General features: G+C 46.4%; 1 protein-coding gene across 2 annotated transcripts in view; it reads left to right on the top strand.

The window, feature by feature from the left end:
- MYO5B (myosin VB) overlaps positions 1 to 20,522 on the top strand; it is a 374,307-nt gene extending 353,785 nt beyond the window's left edge. For both annotated transcript variants that reach the window (XM_054986803.1, XM_054986802.1), the window contains 9 exons: positions 2,022 to 2,115; positions 5,008 to 5,151; positions 5,803 to 5,954; positions 7,736 to 7,825; positions 9,100 to 9,250; positions 11,159 to 11,444; positions 13,017 to 13,191; positions 15,007 to 15,087; positions 16,623 to 20,522. In XM_054986803.1, coding sequence (XP_054842778.1) covers positions 2,022 to 2,115; positions 5,008 to 5,151; positions 5,803 to 5,954; positions 7,736 to 7,825; positions 9,100 to 9,250; positions 11,159 to 11,444; positions 13,017 to 13,191; positions 15,007 to 15,087; positions 16,623 to 16,775 — 1,326 coding nt within the window. In that variant the 3' untranslated portion in view covers positions 16,776 to 20,522. The remainder of the gene's footprint in view (positions 1 to 2,021; positions 2,116 to 5,007; positions 5,152 to 5,802; positions 5,955 to 7,735; positions 7,826 to 9,099; positions 9,251 to 11,158; positions 11,445 to 13,016; positions 13,192 to 15,006; positions 15,088 to 16,622) is intronic.
- Positions 20,523 to 27,030: the final 6,508 nt, after the last annotated feature.

Below are 27,030 nucleotides of genomic sequence, written 5' to 3'. Positions count from 1 at the left end.
CTTCTTTCAGATGAAAAAACAACTCTTTCCAAGGCATGCAGTCAACGTTTTATTTATCACAGCTTAGATCCTGCCATTTCTCCAAAATACAAAGTGTCACGGGCGGGGCCAGCCCAAGCAGGGTGGTTCAAGTCCAAGCACCAGCACTAAGCCCAAGGGGAGTTCAAGGGTCGAAAGCCAAGTCCAAACTGTGGTCAGAGCACAAACTAAACGCCAGGAGTGAGTCCAGAGTCCAAGGGGCAGGTCAGGTACAGTCCAAGGTCAGTTGCCAATAGTGTCAGATCCAAAGGCAGGCACGAGCAAGGTGCACGGCACACAGAGTGGTTGCAGGTAGTTTGAGACTTTGCTTCCACACCTGGCAGTTTCCTCAGCTCAGCTTTTATAGCCAGGCATGGGTTACAGCCAGCTGCTGGGGCTCCATCCTACTGCTACTCATCATCGCTCTCCAGCAGCTGGCGTCGGTTCAGGAGACGAGCATTGCGCCGTCTCTCCTGCAGCTCCAGCCTCAGTCTTTCTCTGCGGCATTCTTTAGGCGTAGGCATACCTGGCGGGGTGGAAGCCCCTGTCTGGGTTTCCCCTGTGGTGCTGGCAGTCCCTGGCTGAGCTTCCCCTGTGGAAGTCCCTGGCTGAGCTTCCCTTGTGGTGCTGGGGCTGGAGAGTGCTGGTGGCTCTGCCTCAGCTGCTGGCTGTAGGCTCCGATTAGCCAGCAGCTGTGGCTCCTGATTACCAGCCTCTGCTGAGTCAGGGCTGGCTACACAAAGCCCTTCTCCTCCTGAGGAGTCCTCGCTCTCACTGAGCCCAGACTGGGTCATGACACCAAGGGTGTAGAATGCACAGATTTTTCCATTTTATTTTCCTAACAACCCTCTGTGGTAGGTTGGATTGACTCATCGAGCAAGAATCTGAACCCTGCCCCCCAAGCTCAACATACCTGCCACTGCACTAGGGTTCCCAGGTGCCCGCCAGTGGTGAGCAAACTCCCAGGGATTTGCCTCCCTGTCTGCTGATCACCCAATGATCAGCGGGAGGTGGCAAACTCCTGGAGGTTGCCCACCACCGGCAGGCACTTCAGGAACGAGCGCCGCTTGCGTGCTCCCAAGTGGCACGGTGATGTCACTTCCAGAAGTGCCGTCGCCCCAGCCACGGGAGCATTCCTGCACTTCGTTTGGGGCCAATTTGGGCCCCAAATGGGCCGAATTGGCCCCATGCAGATCGTGGGAGTGCTCATGCAGCCGGTGCGGTGACATCACTTCCGGAAGAGACGTCATCACACCGGCTCCGGGGCACGAAGATTGAATATGCCGCCGGCACGAGGGTATAGGGAAGGTATAGGGATCTGGCAGTCCTTTCTAGTCTTTGGGTCTTGTAACAATAATTGAATATCATAGCACAGGAAAGATTTCTAAGAGTGTCTTCTGATGTTTCCGTTGTGATATAGCCAGGATTCTCTGTGTAACTGTGAACAGAATGGTTATGGCTTAGTTTAATTCAACTCCTAAATTAAAACTTCAAGATGCAGGAGAAAAAATACTGGCTCTGAAAACTAGAAAGTACCTTCAGTCACTTGCAGGTCAATAAAGTAGCCCAAATTTGTGTGCCCAAATTTGTGCATCTGCTGAAAAATCTTGACTTTGAAAATGAGGGTGAGAAACGTCTTGCTTGTATCTGCGTGCCTAGTAACGTTTTCCCCTCTCTTCCTTCAAGGATCACTAAACAAGGTACATGAGGTAGGTTAGGTCAGAGTGACTAGTCCAAGGTCAACCAAATAACTTTGTATTTGAGGACAATTTTGAATTTGGGCCTCTCCCATTTACAGTCTGTGACTTCAGTCGCTACCTCAGCCACCTTTTTGGTACTAGCGAGGTTCAGCTGTTTCATGCAAAGAGTTAAAGGGCGTTTGGTGAAATGTTTCCCTCCCACTGTCTTCTGCATTGAATTTTGCGTTTGTACATTCAAAGCAGACTTAGTGGTACGCATTTGCGTGTGACGTGCGCCTTGCCTTCTCTCTGCCTGCTTCTTAGGACCTGAAAGAGCTACTAGAAAAACTAGAAAAGAATGAAAGGAAACTGAAGAAACAGCTCAAGATTTACATGAAGAAAGTCCAAGATTATGAAGGTAAGTCCGGATTCAAACTCGAGCCCCTGACAACATAAATGAGAAGCTGCTGTTCTGTTCCCTACGGAAAAGGGGTCAGGGTCACTGAAAATCTTTAAACTCAGAGGGGAAGGGGGAAGGCTGTTCCTATCCCAAATGCTACAGTAGTTCCAGGTAATTAGCTGTGTTTATTTATTTATATTTATCACACACACACATATATGTATGTGTTATATATTTATAACATATAAAACATATTTATAAATAATGTCCACCTTTCTCACTGGGACTCAAGACAAGTTACACAGAGTAATGCAATACCATCAACTGGATGGCAAATCCAGTAGATAATGCAATAGGATTTGGATTGTAGAATTCTGCAGCCAACTAGAAAACTGAAGACCGGACGGAAACTAAAACAAACAAAAGTCCAGTAGCACAAGTCTGCATTAGCGCCATGTATTTTTAGGATTTTGTCCGAAAACATACAGAGAGCTGTATTCAGAAGGAAGGCATTGTCGAGAGGCAGAACAGAGTCATCGTTACTTCTGTTCTGTTCTCTCTGGGTCAGCAGCCTAGAGTAATAGGGAAATATAACTGTGGTTATTCCCTCTCCCTATAACCTTTGCTGAGATAGGTATGTGGTTTCTGCTGTCTTGCCCTCAAAAAGATGAGGCTGAGAACTTTAGAAACTGTTTCTGTGGCTCTTTACAGCCACCGCTTCCCCCCAGTTCCTTTTTCCGTGTCTGCCACCATCACCAAGGATGAAGGGCTCCATCTGCCGGTACTCCGTAGCATAAGACTGCGATTCTCAGATTCCTGTATATTTTTTGCAGCTGTGGTTGAAATACCTCAGCAAGAAAGGGCTGAGGAAAAGAGACATCTGTGCAGCCCCATAATTCTTTTTGTCTTGGAGGCTTGACAGAATGATTAGCTACAGTAGGCTTTGATCCTGAGGACCGGTTTCAGAAAGCCGGTCATTAAATGAAATTAAGCTGAAAGAATCAGGGGAGGGGGGGTGAATTCTGTACTGCGGCAGCTGGCACGGACAGCACTCGTCGCTGTAATTTACATGCATCGAACTGACATCACATTACTCGAATGATGTCTTAATATCCATCTTGCTGATAAATTTTCCCAACTGCATTCCTTGGCCTGGCGGTCCTGGAGGTTAGATGCCACTCTTTAAGATAAAAGTGGCTGTCGTGAGCCACTTGCCAAAGTGATGGTAATAACACTTGTAGAATAACCGGTATGTTCACCATCCTTGTGGACAATTTAGAAGGTTGGAGTTAGATCCTTCAGGACCGATCCAGATTTGTCAGAGCTGAATCTTGAGTGCAAAGGATCCAGTGTGTATGTGTGTGTGTGTGCGCATTCTGTGCCAGCATAACACCACAACTGGTGACACGGTGGTTTTGGCTGGATCCTCTTCTTGAAGAATTCCGTGGCACTGTAAGAAGTCATCAAGTGATTCTGCACATGTTGGATAATGCACTTTCAATGCACATTATCAGTCATTTGAGGTGGATTTTTTGTTCCGCACCCAAAAAAATCCGTTCCAAATGATCTATAAAGAGGATTGGAAGTGCATTATCCAACATGTGCGGAATCACTCATCATTTGCTTTTCTGCAAATTGTGGTAAAGATGAACGGGGGCGGGCAGGGGGAAGCCATGCCCACCCTCTCCCTCTTGTATGCTATTCTGTATCCTGATCAAAGAATTGTTCACTAAGTTTCTTTCACACAGTACAGTGGAAGTTACTTCATGGGAGGTGTGGGGGGAGGAAGAGAGGGAGGAAAAGGGCTGGCAAGGCAAGGCAGCAAAAAAGAAACCACTGTGGTAGCACAGACTAACATTTCCATGGGTGCAAAGATTTCTGTTTATGGAGTGCAATTTCCCACCCCCCTCTCCAGCAGCCCCAAATGCCCTGCAAAATCTTGCTCTTGGGGAGTCCCAACTCCTCCAAGAAAATAGGGGGCGGTATTTCAGGTTGCTACAAGGAGGAGGAGGTGGGAAATGTGCTTAAATCTGTGTTTAAGCCGTGACCGGCAGCAGATGAAGGAGTTAAACCTGGGGGTTTTTTTACTGGACTGTACCGCATCAAACCAGAGACTGACATGGGCCATTTTCACACTACTAACCTGCTTCCGTAACATTGCGAAACGTCACGCAAAAAACGCGGAAGAGAGCGTCTTCTCACGAGAGTTTTGTGCGATGTCGCGCAAAACTCTCGTGAGAAGATGCTCTCTTCTGCGTTTTTTGCGCGACGTTTCGCAACGTTACAGAAGCAGGTTAGCAGTGTGAAAACGGCCCATGATTTCCCTGCTCTTGGGACTTTTTTCTTTGTATTATGGAATTGTGTGTGTGTGTGTGAGAGAGAGAGAGAGAGAGAGAAGAAGAAGCAGCAGCATTCAGTCATGTGTGAGCCACAACCTCCAGACAGAAGAGGTGCAGTTGAGATGTGAATTTCTTTCCATCTGCTGACTTTAAAAACTAGGCTCTAAGCAGGAGCGAGCAGATTCTTTTAGTGCTGAGTCAGCTGCCGTTAAGACTAGCCATAGTCCTGTGGCTAATTTTTGTGCTGACATAATGGGGGTAAGTATGCAATTCTGTGGGCTGCAGTTTAGAGGTCACCCCCTTAAGTCTGCATCAACATTTCTGACTCTCGCTCGCTTAAAATGAGCTAAATTGCAACAATTTGCTTCAGCATCCTAGCATGCAATCCCAACAGAAGTTATACTTTTCCTAAGACCATTGCGTTCAGTGGGCTTAGAAGGGTGTAACTATGTTTAGGATTGTGCTGCTAGGGGTCTTTGAAGGGCGCTGGTTGATCCCTGCACGCATGTTATATTGATGGCACTGCTTACAGCAGTTTCGTTCATTCCAATTCCGTATCTGTGTATCTCAGCAAACCAAGTTAGCGTTCAGACGGAAAAGCAGCGGCACGAACTCATTAGGCAAGTCGCGGTCCAAAGGAAAGAGAAAGAGTTCCAAGGGATGCTGGAGTACTACAAAGAAGACGAGCCGCTGCTCATCCGAAATCTTATTACAGGTAAAGCGCTCTCCCTTTGCCCGCGAGCCTGTTTGTTCATATCATAGCTCAGTGGTTTTCATGCTGTACAGCAGAGGGACCCTGAACCTTTCCAGCGGGGTACTCAGTGTAATGGTAGACAAGGTTTCCTGGAAAAACAGTTGCCTAAAACTAACAAACTTTAGCTGAAATACACAACTGCGGGGAAGGATGTTATAAGGCACGCCAGCCAATCCCCATGTCATCTTACTGTGTTCAAGAATCTGCAAAGAGTCCCCTAATATTCTTTGACATTTCCTAATACTGAAGTTGTAACAGAGGGGGTTTGCCATTGCCTGCCTCTGTAACCCTCATCTTCGCTGGAGGTCTCCCATTCAATTACCAACCAAGGCCGACCCTGCTTAGCTTCCGAGACCTGAATGAGATAGGGCTTGCCTCGGCTATCTAAGTCACGGTAGAATGCATGGGTGATACGGTTTTTTGTCAGTAGGAGTTTTGTTTTGCATAGGTTTTCTCTTGTCGGGAGTGAGAGTATTGGATGAAAAATGCCAGCAAACGTGAGATTTGATTACCGACATTTATAGAACAGAGATGTGTGTGGTTTATTTATTTGTGTTTTCATGCCGCTAGGATGTCAGGTTGTTTGCAAAGCTTTCTCTTCTTCTTTTGCAGATCTGAAGCCTCAGACAGTGTCTGCCACAGTGCCCTGTCTTCCTGCCTACATCCTCTACATGTGCATCAGGCATGCCGACTACATCAACGATGATCATAAAGTACACTCCTTGCTTACCTCCACCATCAATGGCATTAAAAAAGTATTAAAGGTAAACAAAATAAATATCCAAAAAGTGCAAACCCTCTTTCTTTCTTTTTTTTAATGAAAACGGTTGGTTTTTGTTTTGTGCTGCACCTTGATTCTGCAGTTTCTTTTTAAACAAGAAGTGATATAAAAGAATATATACACCATTTTATTTATTATTTACTTCATGTATGCCCCGCCTTTCTCTCCAGTGGAGACCCAAAAAGGCTTACATCATGCTTCTCTTCTCCAGGGCTTTTTTTCTGGGAAAAGAGGTGGTGGAACTCAGTGGGTTGCCCTCGGAGAAAATGGTCACATGGCTGGTGGCCCCGCCCCCTGATCTCCAGACAGAGGGGAGTTGAGATTGCCCTCCGTGCCGCACGGCGGCGCGGACGGCAATCTAAACTCCCCTCTATATGGCGATCAGGGGGCGGGGCCACCAGCCATGTGACCATTTTCAAGAGGTTCCGGAACTCTGTTCCACCGTGTTCCAGCTGAAAAAAAGCCCTGCTCTTCTCCTCCTGTGAGGTTAGCTTGAATGTGTGACTAGCCCAGGGTCACACAGCAAGCTTCCATGGCAGAGTGGGGATTTGAACTTGGATCTCCCAGATCCTAGTTTGTCACTCTAGCCACTACACCACGTTAACTCTGTACATTGGGAAATAAAATTACTGGAGCCATGCGGAGTGCAAAAACACTACCATGCAAACACTGAAGCCCTTTTGAAGACAACAGCTGAGTCCTGAGAGCTCTCAATTGAAAACTGCCAGTGTTTCTCCAGATATATAAATGTATTTTGGAATTATTCCTGTCCAGAAAAAACACACACACTAGGATTGAAAAATCCATGCGATGATCAAAAGTTGGCACGCATCTAGTATGAATGATCAATGCCTACGTTAACTCTTCCATGAGAATCCAAAAAGGGATTTTATGACAATCTCTACAAAAAAGATTTAAAAAAAAAGTTATTTATTTATGTACTCAGAAATTCTAGGCTTCATAATTCCAGACAAAGTTTCTTCTATGCCGGGAACGATCAGAATAGTGGGATACGAGTGTAGTAAGGTTTTGTCATAAAAAAAAGGAAGTTGTAATTTTGCATGTCACGTGGCTTGCAAAGGGGGGTGGGCTAGCAGGCATGCCATTTTCTGTGTTTTGACTATTGAAGGAGGCAAGTTGGGAGTCCGAAGTACAGAGTCTAGGTTCACATAGATCCAGAGGAGTTAGCAGTGTTAGTCTGTAGTCACAAAATAGTAAAGAGTCCAATAGCACCTTTAAGACTAACCAACTTTATTGTAGCATAAGCTTTCGAGAACCACAGGTCTCTTTGTCAGATGCAAGAGAGCTGTGGTTCTCGAAAGCTTATGATACAGTAAAGTTGGTTAGTCTTAAAGGTGTGCTACTGGACTCTTTACTAGTGTCACACAGGCCCCAATATCTGTCCTTCCCACGCTTACTGTTTCTCTCCCAGTCTGTTCCTTTCTTCCTGCCATTGCCGCAGAGATCCAGCACCCCATTCCAGACAACTCAGCACAAAGAAATTTGGAAATAGTGGAAGAATTTGCACTTATCTATCACTGATGGGGGAATACAAGGAATCCATGGTCCCCTATTACACAACTAATCCATAAAAGCAGAGGATTCAAAGGAGATTCTCATCTTTATTTTAAATGTTTTGCTGTTGAAATGCTTCAATATTGAAATGTTTTCATGGTTTGATGTTTGCCACCTATTAGGGCGGGAGGGCGGCACAGAAATGTTTTAAATAAAATGAATGAACCTGTCATTTTGGGTCCTTCATAGAAGCATCACGACGATTTTGAGATGACGTCGTTTTGGCTGTCCAACGCCTGTCGCCTCCTGCACTGTCTGAAGCAATACAGCGGAGATACGGTGAGAAAATTCTAGCAGTGTGGAGGGATGTCCGGTTTCTGAAAAAGCCTCCCAGATTTCGCGCGCAGCTCACTGTCTGGAACTTCTCCCCTGAAACAAGCTCTGCTCTCAAGCAGTTTCTCATTTCAGTAGGATTTACCTTGGGGTAGCTGCTACTGAATTAGGTCTTAGATGCTCTTCCATTTTTGTGGATGCATGAAGTTTGAATCTTCATAGGATCAAGAACACGGAAGAAAAGCTTTAGATAATTACAATAAACTCCAGCAAACCCAGATGTAGCCAAAATACTTTGATGTCTGTAATTGTGGACAAAAATAGAGTGTCGAGGGTGTTTGTATGCATCTTGCACATACTGTCCAGTGGGGTGAGAATCGTATTACCCTTCCTTGTTTATAATAATAACATAATAACATTCAATTTATTTACCACCCTTCAGGATGACTTAACACCCACTCACAGCGGTTTACAAAGTATGTTATTATTATCCCCACAACAACAATCACCCTGTGAGGTGGGTGGGGCTGAGAGAGCTCTGAGAGAGCTGTGTCTGACCCAAGGTCACCCAGCTGGCTTCAAGCAGAATGGGGAATCAAACCCGGCTCTCCAGATTAGAATCCTGCCGCTCTTAACCACTACACCAAACTGGCTCTGGTTTGCCTCTGGTTTGTCTTCCTTCCAGAACATTCTGATACTGATCTTTGAGGGTGTAGTGCACCCACAGAAATCAGCAACAGAATGCTCAAGAATAGACCTGCTTACAGGGGAACACTTCAGTTTCTCTTGAAATTCTCAGACACCATAAGCTGCTTGAAACGGAGCTCGTGGCAACAGATCTGCCATCTAGGAAGGGTTCCGTTTCAAACAGCAGGCTGGAGTCCTCCCAAGCATTCGAGCGGATGTTCCAAACAGTACCTGTTCTAGGATCACAGGGCAAGTGCCCTCTCCCAACTCACTCACTCACTCACACACTCACACTCACTCACTCTCTCTCTCTCACACACACACCCTTTGGAGGAGGAACGTGCTTTCCACTGCAGCTGACCTAAAGTGGGACACAGAATAGTGCCTTAAGTTGGGAGCACTGCAGATAGCACCAGAACTTCCCAGGACACATCCCAGAAAAACAAGCAGGTGTGAACCTGTTTTGGGGGGTCTCTGAGGGTAAAACAGAATCCGGTTGTGAATTCCATCTCGCTCTGTGTGCCGATATGAATGCAAGCGGTACTTTACGGAGGTAACCACCAGCTGGCTGAATTGCTCCTCTCTCTTTCTAGGGTTTCATGACCCAAAACACCACCAAGCAAAACGAGCACTGTCTGAAGAACTTCGACCTCACTGAGTATCGTCAGGTCCTGAGTGATCTCTCCATTCAGATCTACCAGCAGCTCATCAAAATCGCAGAAGGCGTCTTGCAGCCCATGATAGGTGAACTTGTTCGGGTGGTTCGTTTTGAGAACCCGCCCGCCCACTCGCCCTGTTCCCTGAATTGAACTGTAAAATGCAGTACAGCGGATGGAGATCGTTTTAAAGGTCCATAATCTGGGTGAAGGAAGCCACCTTCCTAAGTTATCCACTAGTTTCAAATCGCACAGGAATATTTCTTGGTGGATTGCAAGGATTTTGGACATAATGTTATTCACCTGGGGAAAATCAGGGCTCATTTCAAGGGGGAACACACAGGAATGCAGTTCCGGCAGTTCCCCCAAGAGGTCACATGTCAGGTGGCCCCGCCCACCAGACTCTCGGCCATTTTGCGCTCATTTCAGCCTGGATTGGGGCTGAAACGGCCCGGATCGGGCCTCTGATGGGTGGTGGATCACTCTCCCACTCAGCAGCGGCCCAGTCCTGACCATTTTGGGCCCCTTTTCAGCCATTTTCAGCCCCTTTTTGCCATTTTGGGCCCAATTTCAGCCCTGAATGGCCAGGATTGGGTCCAAAACAGCCAGGATAGGTGATGTCAGGGGGTGTGGCATATGCAAATCAGTTATGCTAATGACACACTTCCGGTGGTGGCAGGGGGCATGGCATATGCTAATGAGTTATGTTAATGAGTTCCTCCAGCTCTTTTTCTACGAAATGACCCCTGGGGAAAATAAATGGGTTTTGGAATTATTCCAGGGGGGGGAAATTCGCACTAGAATTGGAAATTCCATGTGATGATCACAGTTAACAAGCATCTGGTATGAATGATCAATGTTCACATTAACTCTTCCATAGGAATCTGAAAAGGGATTCTATGACAATCCCCAGTCTGGCTCCTGAGATTTCACCAGGGGTTGTATTTTCACAGCCATAAGAGTTAGAAACTTTAAAAAAATTGCTAAGATGTTCAGTTCTGAAGTCTTTTGGACTTGGGCAGTACATCAAGGAATACTCCCACCTGTGATTTCATTTCTCCACTAATAATCCATTTTCCAGGATTGGGGATTTAATAACTTTCACCTTTCATCACCTCCCTTTTCCCCTTGAGTTGTTTAATCGCTTTAAAACATGGGATTCTTTGGAATTGCATGCTAGGACTATTGTAGGAATTTATTATGCCTCCATGCAGTGGTATGTGTAATTTTTAACTGGATGTTAAATTGAGTTCTAGCCATGCCTGTTACCCCACAATGTTTTAGCGCGCCATAGCCATTAACTAATTAATCCATCCCAACACACTCATGTGAGAGAGATTCGAGTAAAGTTATCCTTTCTATACCAATAGCAGGTAAGTTTAAACTGAGGATTTTTTTCTTAGTGCAGGGTGAAAAATCCAAGAGTTCCTGGCTCTCATCACTCCTTGCCATCCACCAAAACAGTTGTGTGTATTTGCCGCTAAAATTACCCATTTCTATCTGCTTGTGGGACTGAAATGCAAATTACATGTAATTTAAAAATTAAATCTTGGTTGTTTGGAAGCAGGGTCTTGCAGCTGATTGAATCACAAGAAGGTCAGCTTTGAAATGCTGTCCTTGCAGCAAGAGTTGAGCCCCGTGGTATTTTAAAGACCAAGAAAATTTCCAGGATATACGCTTTTGAAAGTAAATGCTCCCTTCGTCAGATACAAGGAGGAATGGAGATCTCTAAGCCTTTATATCCCAGCCAAAAGGTGGAAGCGTGGGGCTGGGATATAAAGGCTTAGAGATCTCCATTCCTCCTTGTATCTGACAAAGGGAGCATTGACTCTCGAAAGGTTATATCCTGGAAATCTTCTGGGCTTTAAAGTGCCACTGGACTCAAATCTTGCTACTTTACCGCAGACCAACACAACTGCAAACCTGAAGCTATCCCTGCAGCTTTTTTGACATTCCCCATTTGCCTTTTTAAGAACGACTTTCCTTTCTTCCCCAGTGACTGCGGTGCTGGAAAACGAGAGCATCCAGGGATTGTCGGGGGTGAAGCCGATGGGCTACCGAAAGCGATCCTCCAGCACGGGGGAGGGCGATAATACGTACAGCTTAGAAGCGATCATCCGCCAGCTGAACATGTTTCATGGCGTCATGTGCGACCAGGGCCTCGATCCGGAGATCATCCAGCAGGTGTTCAAGCAACTCTTCTACATGATCAACGCCGTGGCCTTGAACAACCTGCTGCTGAGAAAGGACGTCTGTTCGTGGAGCACAGGAATGCAACTCAGGTGCGGCACATTCCTGAGACGCTTGCTTTCACTCAGGCGTCCGATGTCGAGAATGCATCCCTCCTAGCACAGCTTTGTAGGAAGAGGAGCAGCAGCGTGGACTTCCATAGAGGAGGATGGGCCCTATAGGAGGACCATACGCCCGCTCCGTCCCCCAAGGGAGACCCCACAGCCATACAACCACACCGGCCCTGCACTTCTCCTGTGGGAAAGTGGTGTGTTACATGGAGATATTTTTAAAAAGTGTTCATTAACCACACATTATTGTCTGGGGCCGGAGCCCCCTCCCTTGCTCTCATGGTCCCAAAGGAAGAAGGCTCCAGTTCGCCAGCACGGGGGATAGCCAGGAGAGACAAGGTAGAATTCGAGTGAAAGTGAGCCCAGCAGCAGAGACTAGAACAGAATGGTTGATGCCCTCCTTCAGCTCACCTCCCTGCCTGGCACCCTGACAAGGCAGGGGCCAAGCCCATCATGGCAGGTGGGGGGGGAGACTACCCGGGACGGGCAGGTCCTGGAGGAGGTCAGCATGGAGGTGAGCACTCCAGCTGCAGCCCAGAGCCCGAATGAGGCAGCAGCGCTCAGGGAGGATGCCGCACTGGGTAGCATTCCGGAGATGAGTGTATTGGAGCCCCCCTTTGGCTATCCTGGGGAGGGCCCTTGCCCTGGGGCAGTTAAGAGACTCCGTCGTGGGGCCATGCGGGGAGGCGCTGCCTTTAAGCGGCCGGAGAGGAAGAGCCAAGAGCAAGACCACGAGGGAGAGCTGACAAGGGGAGGCAGAGAGAGGCCGTTGCTACAGGGGAGTAGAGAGAGGGAACCAGATGATCTCAACCCTCCTTCTTGCCCCATTCTGAGACCCGCTAGACCCTGCCAGGCTGGAAAAGACACCCCGAGAAGAGGCCACCACCCCAGACTCTGACCCTGAGGGAGTGGCGACTGTAAATTATGTAAGCAGGTCTAGGCGTGGAGCTCAGATGTTGCCAGATGTTGTGCACACCAAGACATATGACTTAATTTTTCATCACTTTATGGTGAGCGTCTGAATGTATGAACTGAGTCCACGGGAAACGCCTTGTGTCTGAAGTGATGCAAGATATAAGGAAAGGCTTTTCAAATGCCCTTATGAGGGCAGATGAGTAGGATATGAATTTAATTTTAAAAAATAAATAAATAAAACAAGTATGCCTGAAACCCTTCTCACTCATCTGCGCTTGGAACTAAGGCTGATTCCGCACACGTTGGATAATGCACTTTCAATGCACTTTATCAATCGTTTGAGGTGGATTTTTTGTTCCGCACACACAAAAATCCGTTCCAAATGATCTATAAAGAGGATTGGAAGTGCGTTATCCAACGTGTGCGGAATCACTCACAGACGTGAACCCAGACCCGAATTTAATTCTCCAGCCATCAGACCACACTGACTGCATAAAATCTGTGTGATTTCTTAGGATCCCCCAGCAGAAGAGAAATCTCCTGTTGTGCATTAGAACTCCCAGACCTTTCCAACAACTTCTGAGGCTGTGTCTGACGTGTACTGACTTCTGACCCGTGGCGTTGTTGTATTTGGTCCAGGTTTAACATCAGCCAACTAGAAGAATGGCTACGAGGAAAGAACCTGCAACAGAGCGGGGCTGCTGAGACCGTGGAACCCCTGATCCAGGCAGCGCAGCTCCTGCAGTTGAAAAAGAAAACCTCAGAAGATGCGGAGGCCATATGTTCCTTGTGCACATCCCTCACCACGCAACAGGTAAGGGGACTTTTGCGGTCCTGCTGCCCCAAGGGTGCCTTTGGCCATGAGCTCAGCAGGTGGCCTTGGGTAAGCCACTCCTCTCAGCCCCAGCTCGGATCCAGCAGGGCTCTTCTTATGGTCTTAAATTCTGCTGTAGCATTGATTAAGTAAGTGGTTGTCTTGTGAATCAGCCCTCTGCTGGTTCGAATCCCAGTACTTCCATGAGCTAAACAGGTGGCCTTGGGTAAACCACTCCTCTCAGCCCCAGCTGTGTTGTGGGGATAACAACAACACTGACTTTGTTCACCACTCTGAGTGGGGCAGTAATCTGTCTAGAAGAGCGGTATATAAGTGCTATTGTTATAACCACACTCACACATATGGTGGTTAAGTGGTTGGGCTGTGAATCATCACTCTGCTGGTTCGAATCCCACTACTGCCACGAGTTTAGCAGATGGTCTTTGGTAAGCTGCTTCGTTCAGCACCAGCTCCCCAGCTGTATTGTGGGGATAATAACAGCACTGATTTTATCACTCTGAGTGGAGCACTAATGTGTCCAGAAGGGTGGTATATAAGCAGTTATTATTATAAGAGAGCCTCTGAAGCATAGTAGACACAGTATTTTCGCCAACGCAATTAGGAGGTGTGGTCACAACGCGCAGTCGCGCAGCACAGCACAGCACAGATCAGGGGTGGAGACAAAAACTGAAAAGCGAAGTGGAGAAGGAGGGGGAGGATATACCCAGAGAAAAGCTATCTCAATCTGAGCAGGGGGAATGGCTATGGAACGATCGTTTCTATGTGCCCGTTAGCTTACGGAAAGAAGTGTTGCAGCGTTGTCACAATGCCCCAACGGCTGGCCACTATGGGTATTTAAAAACACTTCATTTAGTACAGAGGCAATGACAGTGGTTAAGTAGTTGGGCTGTGAATCAGCACTCGACTGGTGCAACTGCCATGAGCTCAGCAGGTGGCCTTGGGTAAGCCACTCCTCTCAGCCCCAGCTCCCCAGCTGTATTGTGGGGATAATAATAAGACTGACTTTGTTCACCACTCTGAGTAGTGCAATGATTTGTCTAGAAGAATGGTATATAGGTGGTCGTGGTCATGGTGGTGGTGGTGGTGGTGGTGGTGGTGATGCAAATTAGCCTGGTGTTCTTCAGTTCGTGGCTGACGTAGAATACATGATGTATTTTTGTAGCTTTCTGTTCCCCTCCCTTATTTCGCTATGCTCTATTTTTCTGATATGGAAAACATTCCTTCTGCGCTGAGATGGGTGCCATAATCACATAGTGGTACAGTTTTTAGAGTGTCGGGCAAACATCCGGTAGGCACAGGTTTGAATCCCCTCTGTGCCGTGGAAACTTACTGGGTGACCTTGCATCAGTCACACCCTCTCAGCCTTACCTACCTCATAGGGTTGTTGTGAGGATAAAATGGAAGATTATGAATGGGGTATTTGTATGACTGGTAGGGTTTCTTGTACAGTTTATTCTAATTTTTCTAACCATGATACTGGATGTAGCAGTTTTTAGATGAAGCAGGTCTTTGTCTTTTGTTTTTAATCTTGTGATGGCCTATGGCTAATGACAATAAATCTATCACAATAAGGGGAAAGAAAATGGGAAGGGGGAATTCCCAGAGGAGAATCTCAGACGGGAATTAGTGTGTGGGCATCCTGTGCTATAAAATGTCATCCCACCCCTAAAAGAAAAGGCCTAGTCATAAAGAAATGGTGATGTCTTTAAAATACCGCTGGCACAATACGTTTTGTGGCAATGCCACACCTGTATCCCTGATAATCAAATCTCTGTCTTATTTTCCCCTTGACAGATTGTAAAAATACTCAATCTCTACACTCCTGTGAATGAGTTCGAAGAGCGAGTGACAGTAAGCTTCATACGAAACATTCAGGTGAGTTTTGCACTGAGAAGAAAGGTAGCAGGTTGTGCATCGGGCGAGGGCAGGGGAGAGAAGTCAGTTGCTCTGGCCACACGTATCCATGGGGGACAGTGTGGTAACATAAACACAAGCACAGCTTTTAAAACCAGAATGTGACCTAGAATATATCAAGGGGACAGAAAAGCATTTCCATTGGTAATTCTAACTGTCCAGTGCCAGGGCTGGACTTAGAGAACCCCTCAGGGACCCCCACCTCAGAAACAAGGCTTGCAGCCCCCCAGTCCAGCCTTACCACCCTTAACACTCATCCATCCAGGAGAAGACAGATGTCGGATAGCTTTTCTTCTGGAGAAATAGGTGGGGCAACTATCTCCCAGGGCAACTCCTGTCAGGAGGTGGCACCGCCACCACCACCTGCGCGTGCGCATTGTGCACTTCTGGGACCACACAGTGACCGCGGGGACCACGCGCCGCTCAGCTGAGATGCGGCCAGCCGGAGGCAGGGGTCCCAACTCACCTCCCCGACGGAGTGGAGGGAGGAGGCGCCCAGGATGGGCCAGCATGCCGTTCCCCCACCTTTCTACCATGTGTGCTCCCCCCCCCCTCTTGCAGGAGCAGGCTTACCTTTTAAAACAGGGGAACTGATCTCTAGCTGGAGATCAGGGGGATGGGGCCACCACACCCGTGATCTCCTTGGAGAGGTGTCGGTACGCCATTCCGGCGCGTTCCGGCAGAAAAAAAGCCCTGGGAGGCACTAACAAGGGCCAAGAATGCGAAAGAAGCCCCAGGTGCATGAAGCTCAGACAAAGGCTCAACAGCAGGAGGCAGGCTAGGCGGCGTCTCCTGGGTCCTAACTCTTTCACAGAGCCTGCGATCACTGATAGATGACCCACCCAGGTCCTCTTTTATGGGTTTACACTGATACTAGCAAAAGACAGAGCATGTAGTGTGAGGGCCTGTATATTGCAGGGGACCTCAAAGAGGAAGACCTGCATTCTCTGGATTCAGAATAATTCGTGCAGAGTAAGCAAATATTTAAATTCACTTGACTCTGACACCAGTTCCAGAAGCCAGCATTTCTTGGCACTTAAATTGGAGTTACTGTGGTACATAATTTCACATCTGTAATCCTGCTTGTAAGGTTGCGGTACATAGCAGTGTCAACAGAGCTGATTAGATTTAAACATCAGGGCTTAACCAGCTATTCCTTTGAGAGCCAGTTTGGTATAGCGGTTAAGAGCGGCAGGATCTTGAGAACTGGGTTCGATTCCCCACTCCTCTGCATGAAGGTGATCTTGGGTCAGTCAGAGCTCTCTCAGCCCCACCCACCTCACAGGGGGATTGTTGTAGAGATAATAATATAACATACTTCGTAAACTGCTCTGAGTGGGCGTTAAGTTGTCCTGAAGGGCAGTATATAAATCGAATGTTGTTATTATTATCATCTGCGAAGCCAACTGAGTGCAAGAGTGTTTCAGACTGTAAAAGTCTACAGTGCTTTCAAGACAGGCTGATGCTTCCCCCCCCCCCCTTCTTGTTTCCCGTAGGCACATTTACAAGAACGGAACGATCCTCCGCAACTACTTTTAGACTTCAAGTACATGTTCCCCGTTTTGTTCCCATTCAACCCTTCTTCTATAACCATGGACTCAATTCACATCCCGGCTTCGCTCAGCTTAGAGTTCCTGAATAAAGTGTGAAGAAGACAATCTTGATTCCCAGCCCACCTCCAAGAGTTCAAGCAAAAAAGAAAAGTGGAATCTAACGATCTCTTCATGTGCGGGACCAAACAAATCGTTAAGAGAACCAATACATTTAAGTTTATCAGTGCTAAAACTGTACAGCATAAGAAACAACCTTGTATTTGGGTTGGATGCCTTTTTTGATTCGTATGGTATTTTTTGAGGGGGTAGATCTTGCAGCCAAGAACACTTGAAATGATGGGGGTTTTCTACTACTTGATATCGTTCTAAAAATAATGTTTCCCGCCTGCCATAGAAGGTACTGGCTTTGGCAAGTGGAAAATCCTATTTTTGATTTTCATAGAATTTCTCAATTGCTGTTATCTATCTCTAAAATATCAGAAGGGAAGCCTAAATGGTCATATATCTTCAAACTGCTGATGATTATGGGTTTTGCACATATCAGCGGCATGCTCCACTTCGCCATTGTGGCTGCTGTTATACATTGTTGGGTTCTTTTTATTCTGATTGGTTCGGGAAATAAAAGCGGCAGTAGGTAGAATAAATACCCGTTTTATAGCTTAAATGGAAACAAATTTGGTTTAGTTTTTTTTTTTTAATTAAAAAAAATATTGTTGGCACATGCACCTGGAATTCCAGAAGGTGGCTCCCATAATTTGCTTAATGTCTTTCTAATATCTTTCTGCCTCTGTACTATACCCTGGGATTGGCTGTTGGCAAAGTCCCAATCCATCAATAGCATAGAGGGTGAGCCATATTGTTCCCTATAGAAAATGGGAGGAAAAAGGAAGGATGTAGATCCACAGCACCAGCTTAATTCCATTATTATAATTCCACTGTAGTCTACTGTAGGAATATTCAGACCAATCCGGAATCTAGTTCTGTAGCATTTGATGGCTATACGTCTGTTTAATCCCAGTAGCATCTGTCGGAGTACATTGGTTAACTGTGTGCATGGGAGAGTATATAAACTGCGTTATACCTCGCAAAAGAGGATGACACTTTGCCAAAACAGTTGTTTGTATGGAAATCTACAAGCGGTGTGACTTCACCACTGATAGAAGCCAATCTGGCACTGCTTCCATGCCTCAGTTGTGTGTCGTTGGTGGACCTGATACTTGCCAGATGGATCTTCTGTTGGACTGGTTGAACATCAGCGTGCAGCGCATCTTCAGGCAACTTGCCAACTCTGGCAAGTTTCCAAAGCCAGCTATGGGCGGCACTCCACTTCCTGCCGTAGATGCATATACACAGTCATACGATGCCACAACAAATTCAGTAGCTAAATCTGGTTGAAACGGAGGCCTTTATGGAGAACGGCACTTGCTGAGATAAACTCATATGCTTGTTGGCTTTTGGAAGCAAACAAGAGTGGGGCAGAAAATCAGCTTATTCCCTAAAGCAGCTGTTACTAAACCCTGTAGAGGATCAGCCCGCGCATTCCCGTTGGGCAAGGACTAAGACAGCTTCAGTCCTTTTACGTTTACAGAAGATTCTAAACGTTTATGACCCAAAGGGGCATTTTCAGAATCTTATTAATGTAAATAGTTCTCCCATTCCCGTTATGTGAGCAGTAAAATACACCTGTATCTATCAACTGTTCTTCAATTGCTCTGAAAATCGTTAAGGTTTCCAAAGCCCGTCAGAAGGTGGCCCCTCTACGGAGTCTCATCTAGCAGCAAAGAGACAATTGAAGAATTTATTATTTCAGAACGGTAGCAGGGGTAACCCCTTCAAGTAACTTGGCAGTATGCTTAACAGCTGGCTAATTTCAACCAGTTTTCTGTTACAGTCTTTAAAAATACGGCCCTACCTAAATACATCTATGCTTGCACCTCTGGCAGCAATAGATCTTTGACAAAGTGCGTGTGTCTTCTTTCACCCAGCCTTATTTTAGTTGCTATAAATCAGCTTGCGAACCTGACTTCTCTGCTTTTAGAGTGGGATGAAGCTTAAATGAACTGATCCTGCAACATTTTGACCTGATTCATGAAAGGATCTGGGGCGCTGGCCCATTTTGAAGTAGATAATTAATCTCAGGAGCCGCTTCTGTCTTTTCCAAGTTCAGCAGTTTGCTCTTAGGGGTGGTGCTGATTCAGGCTGCATTGTCTCGACACCCTACCTTCCTGAGACCCAAGATACACAAACAAAACCCGTAATTGCCCCATAGGCAAAAAAAGAGCATTTCTTTTAATTCAGCACATTTAAATAATGTGCATTTATGTGCTTCTGCAACACTTCAGCGCCTGAATATTGCTGTCAAGCATATGTTGGGAGCCAGAAAGGAAAGCTATGAAGAACTACAAGGGGGAAATGCAGTCTTTTAAAAAGAAGATTGTGCAGCCCTTGACTTTCTTTAGTTAATTAGCAGTGAAATCATAAGCTTTCCCCAGCCAATAACTGGCAAAATGGAGGCTGCATCCATTCCGCTCTACAGATACTCTTGCCATTTAAATTTACTTTGATGTGCCTTCAGCTTCCCCTGCAATAACCTTGCCAAAGGCACCCAGTTCTCCTGGAGCTGCCCTCAGCCCAGTCACAGATCTACCCCAAATGGCACTCTCTCGTGCAAAGAAGAAGCCAGTTCTGATGGCCAACTCTTGACTCCTTTCTCCTGCAGTTTTTCTCATGCATCAAGCACTACATTTCTCATGCACTTGAGCAAAGCCCTACAAACCTTGTACCTAGCAGGTACCTGCCTCTTTTGTTAAGAGAGTGGAGGGTTCTCTGGACCACAGCATCTCTGCTGCTACTAATCTTCACAAAGGACCCTCCCAGCTTTTTGTCTCCAGTCAAACTCCTTGTCCTCTCTGCCCTTGCCAAATTCTTGTTTCTACTGCAGCTGCCTCTTTCCAGCATGATATAGAATCTTCCGTAGAAGTTAAAACTGCAGTTTGACATTTTTTTTCTTTTGCCAACACATCATTATTGTCCTTAAAATAATATAAAAGCAGGGCCCTGTCTTAATTAGCAGGTTGCAAGCCATATCCGCTACTGCAGTCTCCCCTGCGCATTACGGCAGCTACCACCTCCTCAAGAAGATCAGATGTTGCTTTAAGGTGCTTCCACCTAGCACAAAGTTGGGCGAATGCTAGTCGGCTTCGCTGTTTTGATGCAAAATTTAGCATTGTCCTGTGCTCTGGATAAACAACGGGCAAAGTATTTGCACATGTCCACAGCTGTTCACAAAGCTACTCTTGTTTCGGGAGGCAAACCTCTCTCGGTGTATCTAATTTTGTGACATATAATGATGTCCCCTAGGTGCAAAGTAATCACTGCAGAATTTCCAAATGCATCACTGAACAGTTCTAATCAGGCAGGCTAAATGAAAAGGGAGCTGCAGAAGCCACTTTTCCCGGGATCTTAGAAATCACAAAGTGTGGCTAATGTTATTCCAGAGTATAATGGTATTTCACTACATCACTGCAAAGAAGTTAATTTATATGTATTATATCTATGTATATTTAAAAAGAAATCTGAAACTGTTAGTATAGAAAGGTATAAGAACGGAGTAAATATTTAATATTTAACTGCAAATTTTGATTTCTTTTTTTCAGAGGATGTCATGTTAAATATCTTCAGTGACTGTGATTTTTATGTTATCTGTTTTTAAGATATCTTGGGCTTTACTTTTTAAAAAGCCAATTCACTTGTATTGCCATGCACAAAATGCCTTCTTTCCTCTCTTGCTAAATCTCACCCATGTTAATTTCATTGAAAACATTTTAGCACAGTTCAAAGAGAGACGGATGGTGTCATTTATTTCATCTTTTATTAGTTCTGCTCGAGTTGGGTACTTCCCACTGTGCACCTTTTCACTGTCATTCTCAATCAGTTGGGCTTTTTTTTCCTGAACAGCATGTTATAATTGTGGGGAACACTTTAAATGTCACTAAAAACTGCCTTTGGGATCTGTATACATAGGCAGGCAAAACTGGAAATGGATTCAGCCACGTTTAGGAAATGTATGAAAAACTCAAAGCCCAAAGAAGAGCAAGATTCGAGTCCGGTAGCACCTATAGGTATAATACTACTGTAATTATATTGTAATACTATAATACTGTAATTATGATAATGCTGTAATTAATACTGTAGTTATATTACAATAATGCTGTAATTATACCTTACACCCTTTCTTTAAATACCCCTCCCACGTTTTGGCTGGATAAAAACCTTACATAGTTCCACTTCTAAATGTATCTGAAGAAGGGAGTTTTGACTCTCGAAAGCTCATACCCTGGAAATCTAGTTGGTCTTTAAGGTGCCACTGGACTCAAATCTTGCTCTTTTACTGCAGACCAGCACAGCTACCCACCTGAAACAGTCAGGGCCCATTGTAAGCAACAGCTGCTGTCTAGTAATGCAAGATCCATATGTGCACATGAGCTCCCCCCCCCCCAAGCGTCTTTTTAGACTTTCCAGGTTTTACAAGTTTTGAAAGTTCAGTATGAAGAACGGCTGGATGAAAAGCTTCCCCCAAGCTCTACCATCTTACTTGGCTGGGCAGCATTTTGCTAACTCGGAAACCCTCAAGAACATAAATTTGTTCTGAAAATACTTGAAGTGTGTTAAAAGCGCAATTCTACATTCAAAATCTGCTGAGGAAGGATTTGCCAAAAACATGAAGGAGGCATCCTAGGTCTAATCCAGTTGTCGTCTGCTTGGGCAGCCAAGTGAGTAACTTGAAAGGTCCCCAGACTTTTAGATCTCATACATAACTTATTGCAGTTAATGGGGAGATAGGGATTTAATCATTAAGTAACTTCAGAGCTTCCCTTGTACACACAGTTGGGTCTTGATTACATTCTTAAGGCTTTTTTTGGTAGTTGCTAGAAATTATGGTAGGAGGTTGAAGAATGTCCACATGAGACATATCAGCTGAGAATCCCAGTCTACAGTCTTTGCTCAGTCAGCGAGCCCTTACAGAAGGCAAGGAAATCCAAAAAGGGACTCGTGGAGAACGATCAGATAATTAGATATTATGAGTCACCATTTCCCCACAAATGGTGCCGTAGCCCAAGAATCTTCGGTTGCTCTTATTCTTCCAGCAGTTTAAGGTTGCTGCTGAGAAAAAGCTTCCACTTCCACAGCAGGAGGCTACAGCATGAGTCCTGGGCTGCACGGAGGTTTGAGAAAGTGTGCTACTACTGAGGAAATAATCACATTTCTACTTCCTCCACAGATAGGGGAGGAGACTCCAGTTTCCAAGATCTAACATAAACCTGCTATGGTTTTCAAGTGGCTGGAACAGCAAGCGTTTTAGATGGTTCCCACAAGCACTTTAGGAAATCTGTTGACAGTCTTTGCTGACTTTATTAGTTGCCTGTCCAGGATGCAATCTGGTGATGCGGTTGACAGAGATGGGGGGGGGGGGCGGTTTCTCACCACTGCTTTGTTACAGGCATATTCAAAGCAGACTGACAAGAAATGCTCAGCATGTGTTGAATATAAACAGCCAAAATGAACGGGGCCATCCAACATGGTTGTCGTCTTGCCATAGTTCTGCAGCTAGATGCTACGTTTCAAGGAGAGATGCTGGTCAAATCCAGACAGTTAATACCTGCAGTACTCACTGAGATCAGTTATTTGACTGATGAATCCGGTAACAGAGATTCATGTCTGCTGCTAAAAAAAAAATGTGTTGGTTAGTCGCTGGGTCAATGCAGCCATCATACTCCTGGTCCATGGGACGCAGCAATTATGTTCTCCCTTTCCCCCACCCTTTTCTGTTGTTGTCTTTAAGCACAGTAAAGCAGTACCGCCATTAACTGTGACAAAGGCTTACCAGGCTCCCTCTTAACCAGGGTTTTCCAACCAGATTTGAACCTGTTTTCAAATACTGATTGATGGGGGATGCTGGTATTAACTGCTTTCAGCATCCATGCCACTGGGAATTTGTATTATGGTGAGAAAGGATGAAGGAGCATATTATATCCCACTGTCTGCTCCATTCATCCTAACCATGACTGGTAAACATTACATCTGCACAGCCCTTTCAAATGCCCCAGGAATTGAATGTGTACGAACCCTCAATAACCAACCAGTTGTCCACTAACCTTTTACGTATCAGGCTTCATTACCATTCATGTATTAACACTTAAATCCCATTTGTTTTCTTTATTCTAGCACTACTTTAACTATACAGCCTGTTCTTACTGACAGACTGGTACAGCTATAACAGACAGGGTAATGCTAGAGTTCAGAACAATTTGGGATTGCAGGATTACTCTAACTGTCTGTCTGTAACTGTGCCAATTGAAGTATATTGCAGCATCTGTTTCAGTTTTTTTCAAGCCTATTGGATAGCTACATATTTTAAAAGTCACAACGGACCAATTTTAGTTTGCTTTCTGGACTTCAAATGGTTTTTAAAGAGTGCAAATGTCCATCAAGATTGTCTGGGTAAAGTGCAATGACGCAAACGCATACCCAAGCAGAGCGCAGTCCAGCATCACCTGTTTGTATGCAGCGTCTCCATGACCCCAAGTCGATAGTTCAGCTGCTTGAAGGTGTTCGAAAGAAATCGGAGGGCGTGTCCCAAAACTGGCGATGACATGCAACCACTAATGAAAGAGATATTTTTCCATGTCAGATCTCTAAATGGCACTTTTTGTTTATAGGAAAATGACTGTCAATAGTTGCTGTCATTCAGCTGTGCATAAGCAAAAAAAATTGTGAAATAAAAACTTTGGAATAAAATCAGAGTGCTGTTTGTTTGTTGTATAACCAGTTCCTGTCCTAAACGCTGCTCTGCTTCATGCATAAAATTAACAGTTATCAATTTATGTACTTCATTTAAATCCCACCTGTCTCCCCAATAGAGATCCAAAGTGTCTTATGTCATTCTGTCAGGAGCTCAGTGGTTAAGTGGCTGGGTTGAGAATCGGCACTCTACTGGTTCAAATCCCACCATGGTCATGAACTTAGCAGATGGCCTTGGGGAAGCCACTCCTCCCAGACCCAGCTCCCCAGCTGCATTGTGGGCATACGAACACACTGACTTTGGTAACCGCTCTGAGTGGGGCACTGATCTACCCATAATAATAATAAAAACAACAAAATTTGATTTGTATACCGCCCTTCAGGACAACTTAATGCCCACTCAGCGGTTTACAAAGTATGCCATTATTATCCCCACAACAATCAACCTGTGAGGTGGGTGAGGCTGAAAGAGCTCCTAGAAGCCGTGACTGACCCAAGGTCACCCAGCTGGCTTCAAGAGGAGGAGTGGGGAATCAAACCCAGTTCTCCAGATTAGAGTCCCGTCGCTCTTAACTGCTACACCAAACTGGCTTTCAGTTTGGCCATTTGGAAAGAAAGGTAGTATATAAGCACACTGTTGAGATTATTATTCATTTTATACTCACAACAACTCTTTGAGGTATGTTGGGCTGAGTATGTGACGGGTCAAGGTACCCAGCTAGCTTCCATGGCAGAGTGGGGATTCGAACCTGAGTCTCCCAGATCCTAGCCAATTCTCTTCTTAACCACTACACTGCACCAACTCTCATTTGGAGATAGATCAAGATGGGTAGCTGTGTTTGTCTGTAGCAGGAGAACAGAGCAAGAGTCCAGTAGCACCTATAAAAGGTAAAGGTAGTCCCCTGTGCAAGCACCGAGTCATTACTGACCCATGGGGAGATGTAGCACCTATAAGACTAACAAAATTTGTGGTAGGGTATGAACTGGGACATTCCAGCTGTATCTGAAGAAGTGAGCTGTGATACACAACAGCTGGGTGAAGATGGGGAGCGGGCATTGCCGTCTGCTCCACTCCTGATCCTTGCCAGATGAAGAGGAGTTGGACATTGCCTCCTGCTCCGTGCTTAATCCCGGCTGGGTGAAGCGGGGGCGGGCATTGCCACCTGCTCCACTCCTGATCCTGGGGGGGGGGGAGGGAATCTGCGCCAGATTCCATCCAGATGAAAGCGGGCAGGCATTGCTGCCTGCTCCCTGTCTGATCCCAGCTTGGTGAAGAGGGGGCACGCATCGCTGCCTGCTCTGCGCTTGATTCCAACAGGTTGAAGGGGGAGCGGGCATTGCCACCTGCTCTGCTCCTGAACCCAGCTGGGTGACAGTGGGCATTGCCTCCGGCTCCGCTCCTGATCCCAGCTGGGTGAAGGGGGGAACAGGCATTGCCACCTGCTCTGTGCCTGATCCTGGCCAGGTGAAGAGGGGGCGGCCATTGCCGCCTGCTCTGCACTTGATCCTGGCTGGGTGAAGGGGGGTGGCCATTGCCGCCTGCTCTGTGTCTGATTCTGGCGGGTTGAAGGGGGGTAGACATTGCCACCTGCTCTGCTCCTGAACCCAGCTGGGTGACAGTGGGCATTGTCTCCTGCTCCGCATCTCATCCCAGCTGGGTAAAGGCAGGGGGGTGGGCATTGCCACCTACTCCACATCTTATTCCGGCAGGGTGAATATACTTTCCCTATGTTTAAAAATGATCATTTAAACACATAAATCAAGTTAAAACAACATCAAGCTCATCCAGGCAAAAGCGCAAATCCTCAGTTAAAACTGCAGTTTCCAAATACGAGAACATTTGCATACATTAAAATAAACAGAGGTACCTGCCATTCGAGCGGTTGCTGCCTTTGAAGTAGTTTTGCTCCTGGGCCTTTTACCAGGACTGTGCAGAAATTAACCAAGTTAGTTTCCACAGCATGGAGTTTAAAGTGGTGGGGGACAAAACCAAAAGAGGAGTCCTGTGGCACTTTAAAGACTAACACATTTATATTCTAACATCTGATGAAGAGGGCTCAGGATTATACCACAATAAATGGGCAAGTCTTTAAAGCGCTATTGGATTCTTGGTTTTATTGCAGAAGAGGAATTCTGCTAGAAATTATATTTATTGTGGGGAAGTTTCATCTGCAAAATAAAAAATACTTTTGACTTTTCCCCCCATGAGTGTTCATTAAGGTGGCAACTCTGGTCTCCATAGTTAACAGCTCCTAATGATGAGGCAAACCAAACTAAGTGATGCAATACTCTATGATAAAGATGCCATGATTTTGCTGTCCTAGACTATCCTCTTCTCCACCAAGGTTGCCTACCTCCAGGTGGGGCCTGGAGATCTTCCAGAATTACAACTGATCTCCAGACTCCAGCAACCAGTTCACCTGGGGAAAACAGCTGCTTTGGAGAGTGGGCTCTATGGAATTACACCCTACTGAGGTCCTTCCCCATCCCAACCCCCACACTTCCCACTAGGGATGCCAGACCCCCGCCAGGGGTGGGGGATCCCCTACCCCTGCTTACCTGGCCAGTGGGGGGATGGCACCTTCTGTGCGTGCTCCCTTGCAGTGCTGCACACTCCCATATGCTGCAGCCGCCTGGATTGGGCCCGTTTTGGCCCAGTTCGGGCCTGGATTGGGGCTGCTGTGGAGCGCAGGAGCGCTCCTGCCCTCCATGGAGGCCCAAAACATGCCTGTCCACTACCCACTCCCACTCCAAATCTTCAGGAATTTTCCAACCTGGAGTTGGCAACCCTATGAGTCCACCTAAAGCTGCACTGCCAATCCTGTTTGGCCATGTTGATTCAGAATGCCTGTGTCCCTGCAGAAGACTTGCCACCTCCAGGTTGGGGGATTCCTGGAGATCTGGGGGTGAAGCCTGGGGGCAGTGGGATTTGGAGGGGGAAGGGTCCTCAGTGGGGTATAATGTCATAGTGCACCCTCAAAAGCAGCCATTTTCTCGAGGGGAAATCATCTGTGCAGGTTGACAACTCTCCTTTGCAAAAAGTCTCCACGAGTTCAAGAAAACTTGACCCTCAAAGTGTGAGAAACTAATGCCCAAAGAGCGGGGGTGGGCGCCTGACTGGGGGTTAAGGGAACACGACAGTGCCCCCTCTCCCCCCTGCTGCCCCCCTTCTTTAGGCTGACAGGAGAGTCATTTTTGAAGCAGAGGGGAAGGCCGCGTTGCCAGGGCAACGCTGGCGCGAATGTGCGGAGCCCAAAGCGCGGTCCTCTTTACTCTCCTTGTTGGGCAGCTGCAGGCGCAGATTCCTCACCGCGCCACGCTTAAAATAAAAAAGGATTCTTTAGTCAAAAGGACTAAAGAACGCGCTACGCCCCGTGCATCGTTGCGAGAAAGTTTCCTTTTCCATATGCTAGGCTTGCTTTCTGACTGGTTCCGAGGAAGTGATGGCAAGACCCCCCCCCAAAAGGGCTCCCTCCCACTCGCGCGCCCCAGCATGTGCCAAACTGGCAGGTGTGCGCTGGGGTTGCCAACCTCCAGGGGGTGGCTGGAG

The sequence above is a fragment of the Eublepharis macularius genome, chromosome 8 (assembly GCF_028583425.1).
Source record: "Eublepharis macularius isolate TG4126 chromosome 8, MPM_Emac_v1.0, whole genome shotgun sequence".
Taxonomy (NCBI): Eukaryota; Metazoa; Chordata; class Lepidosauria; order Squamata; family Eublepharidae; genus Eublepharis; species Eublepharis macularius.
This window is presented reverse-complemented; position numbering and strand designations above follow the sequence as displayed.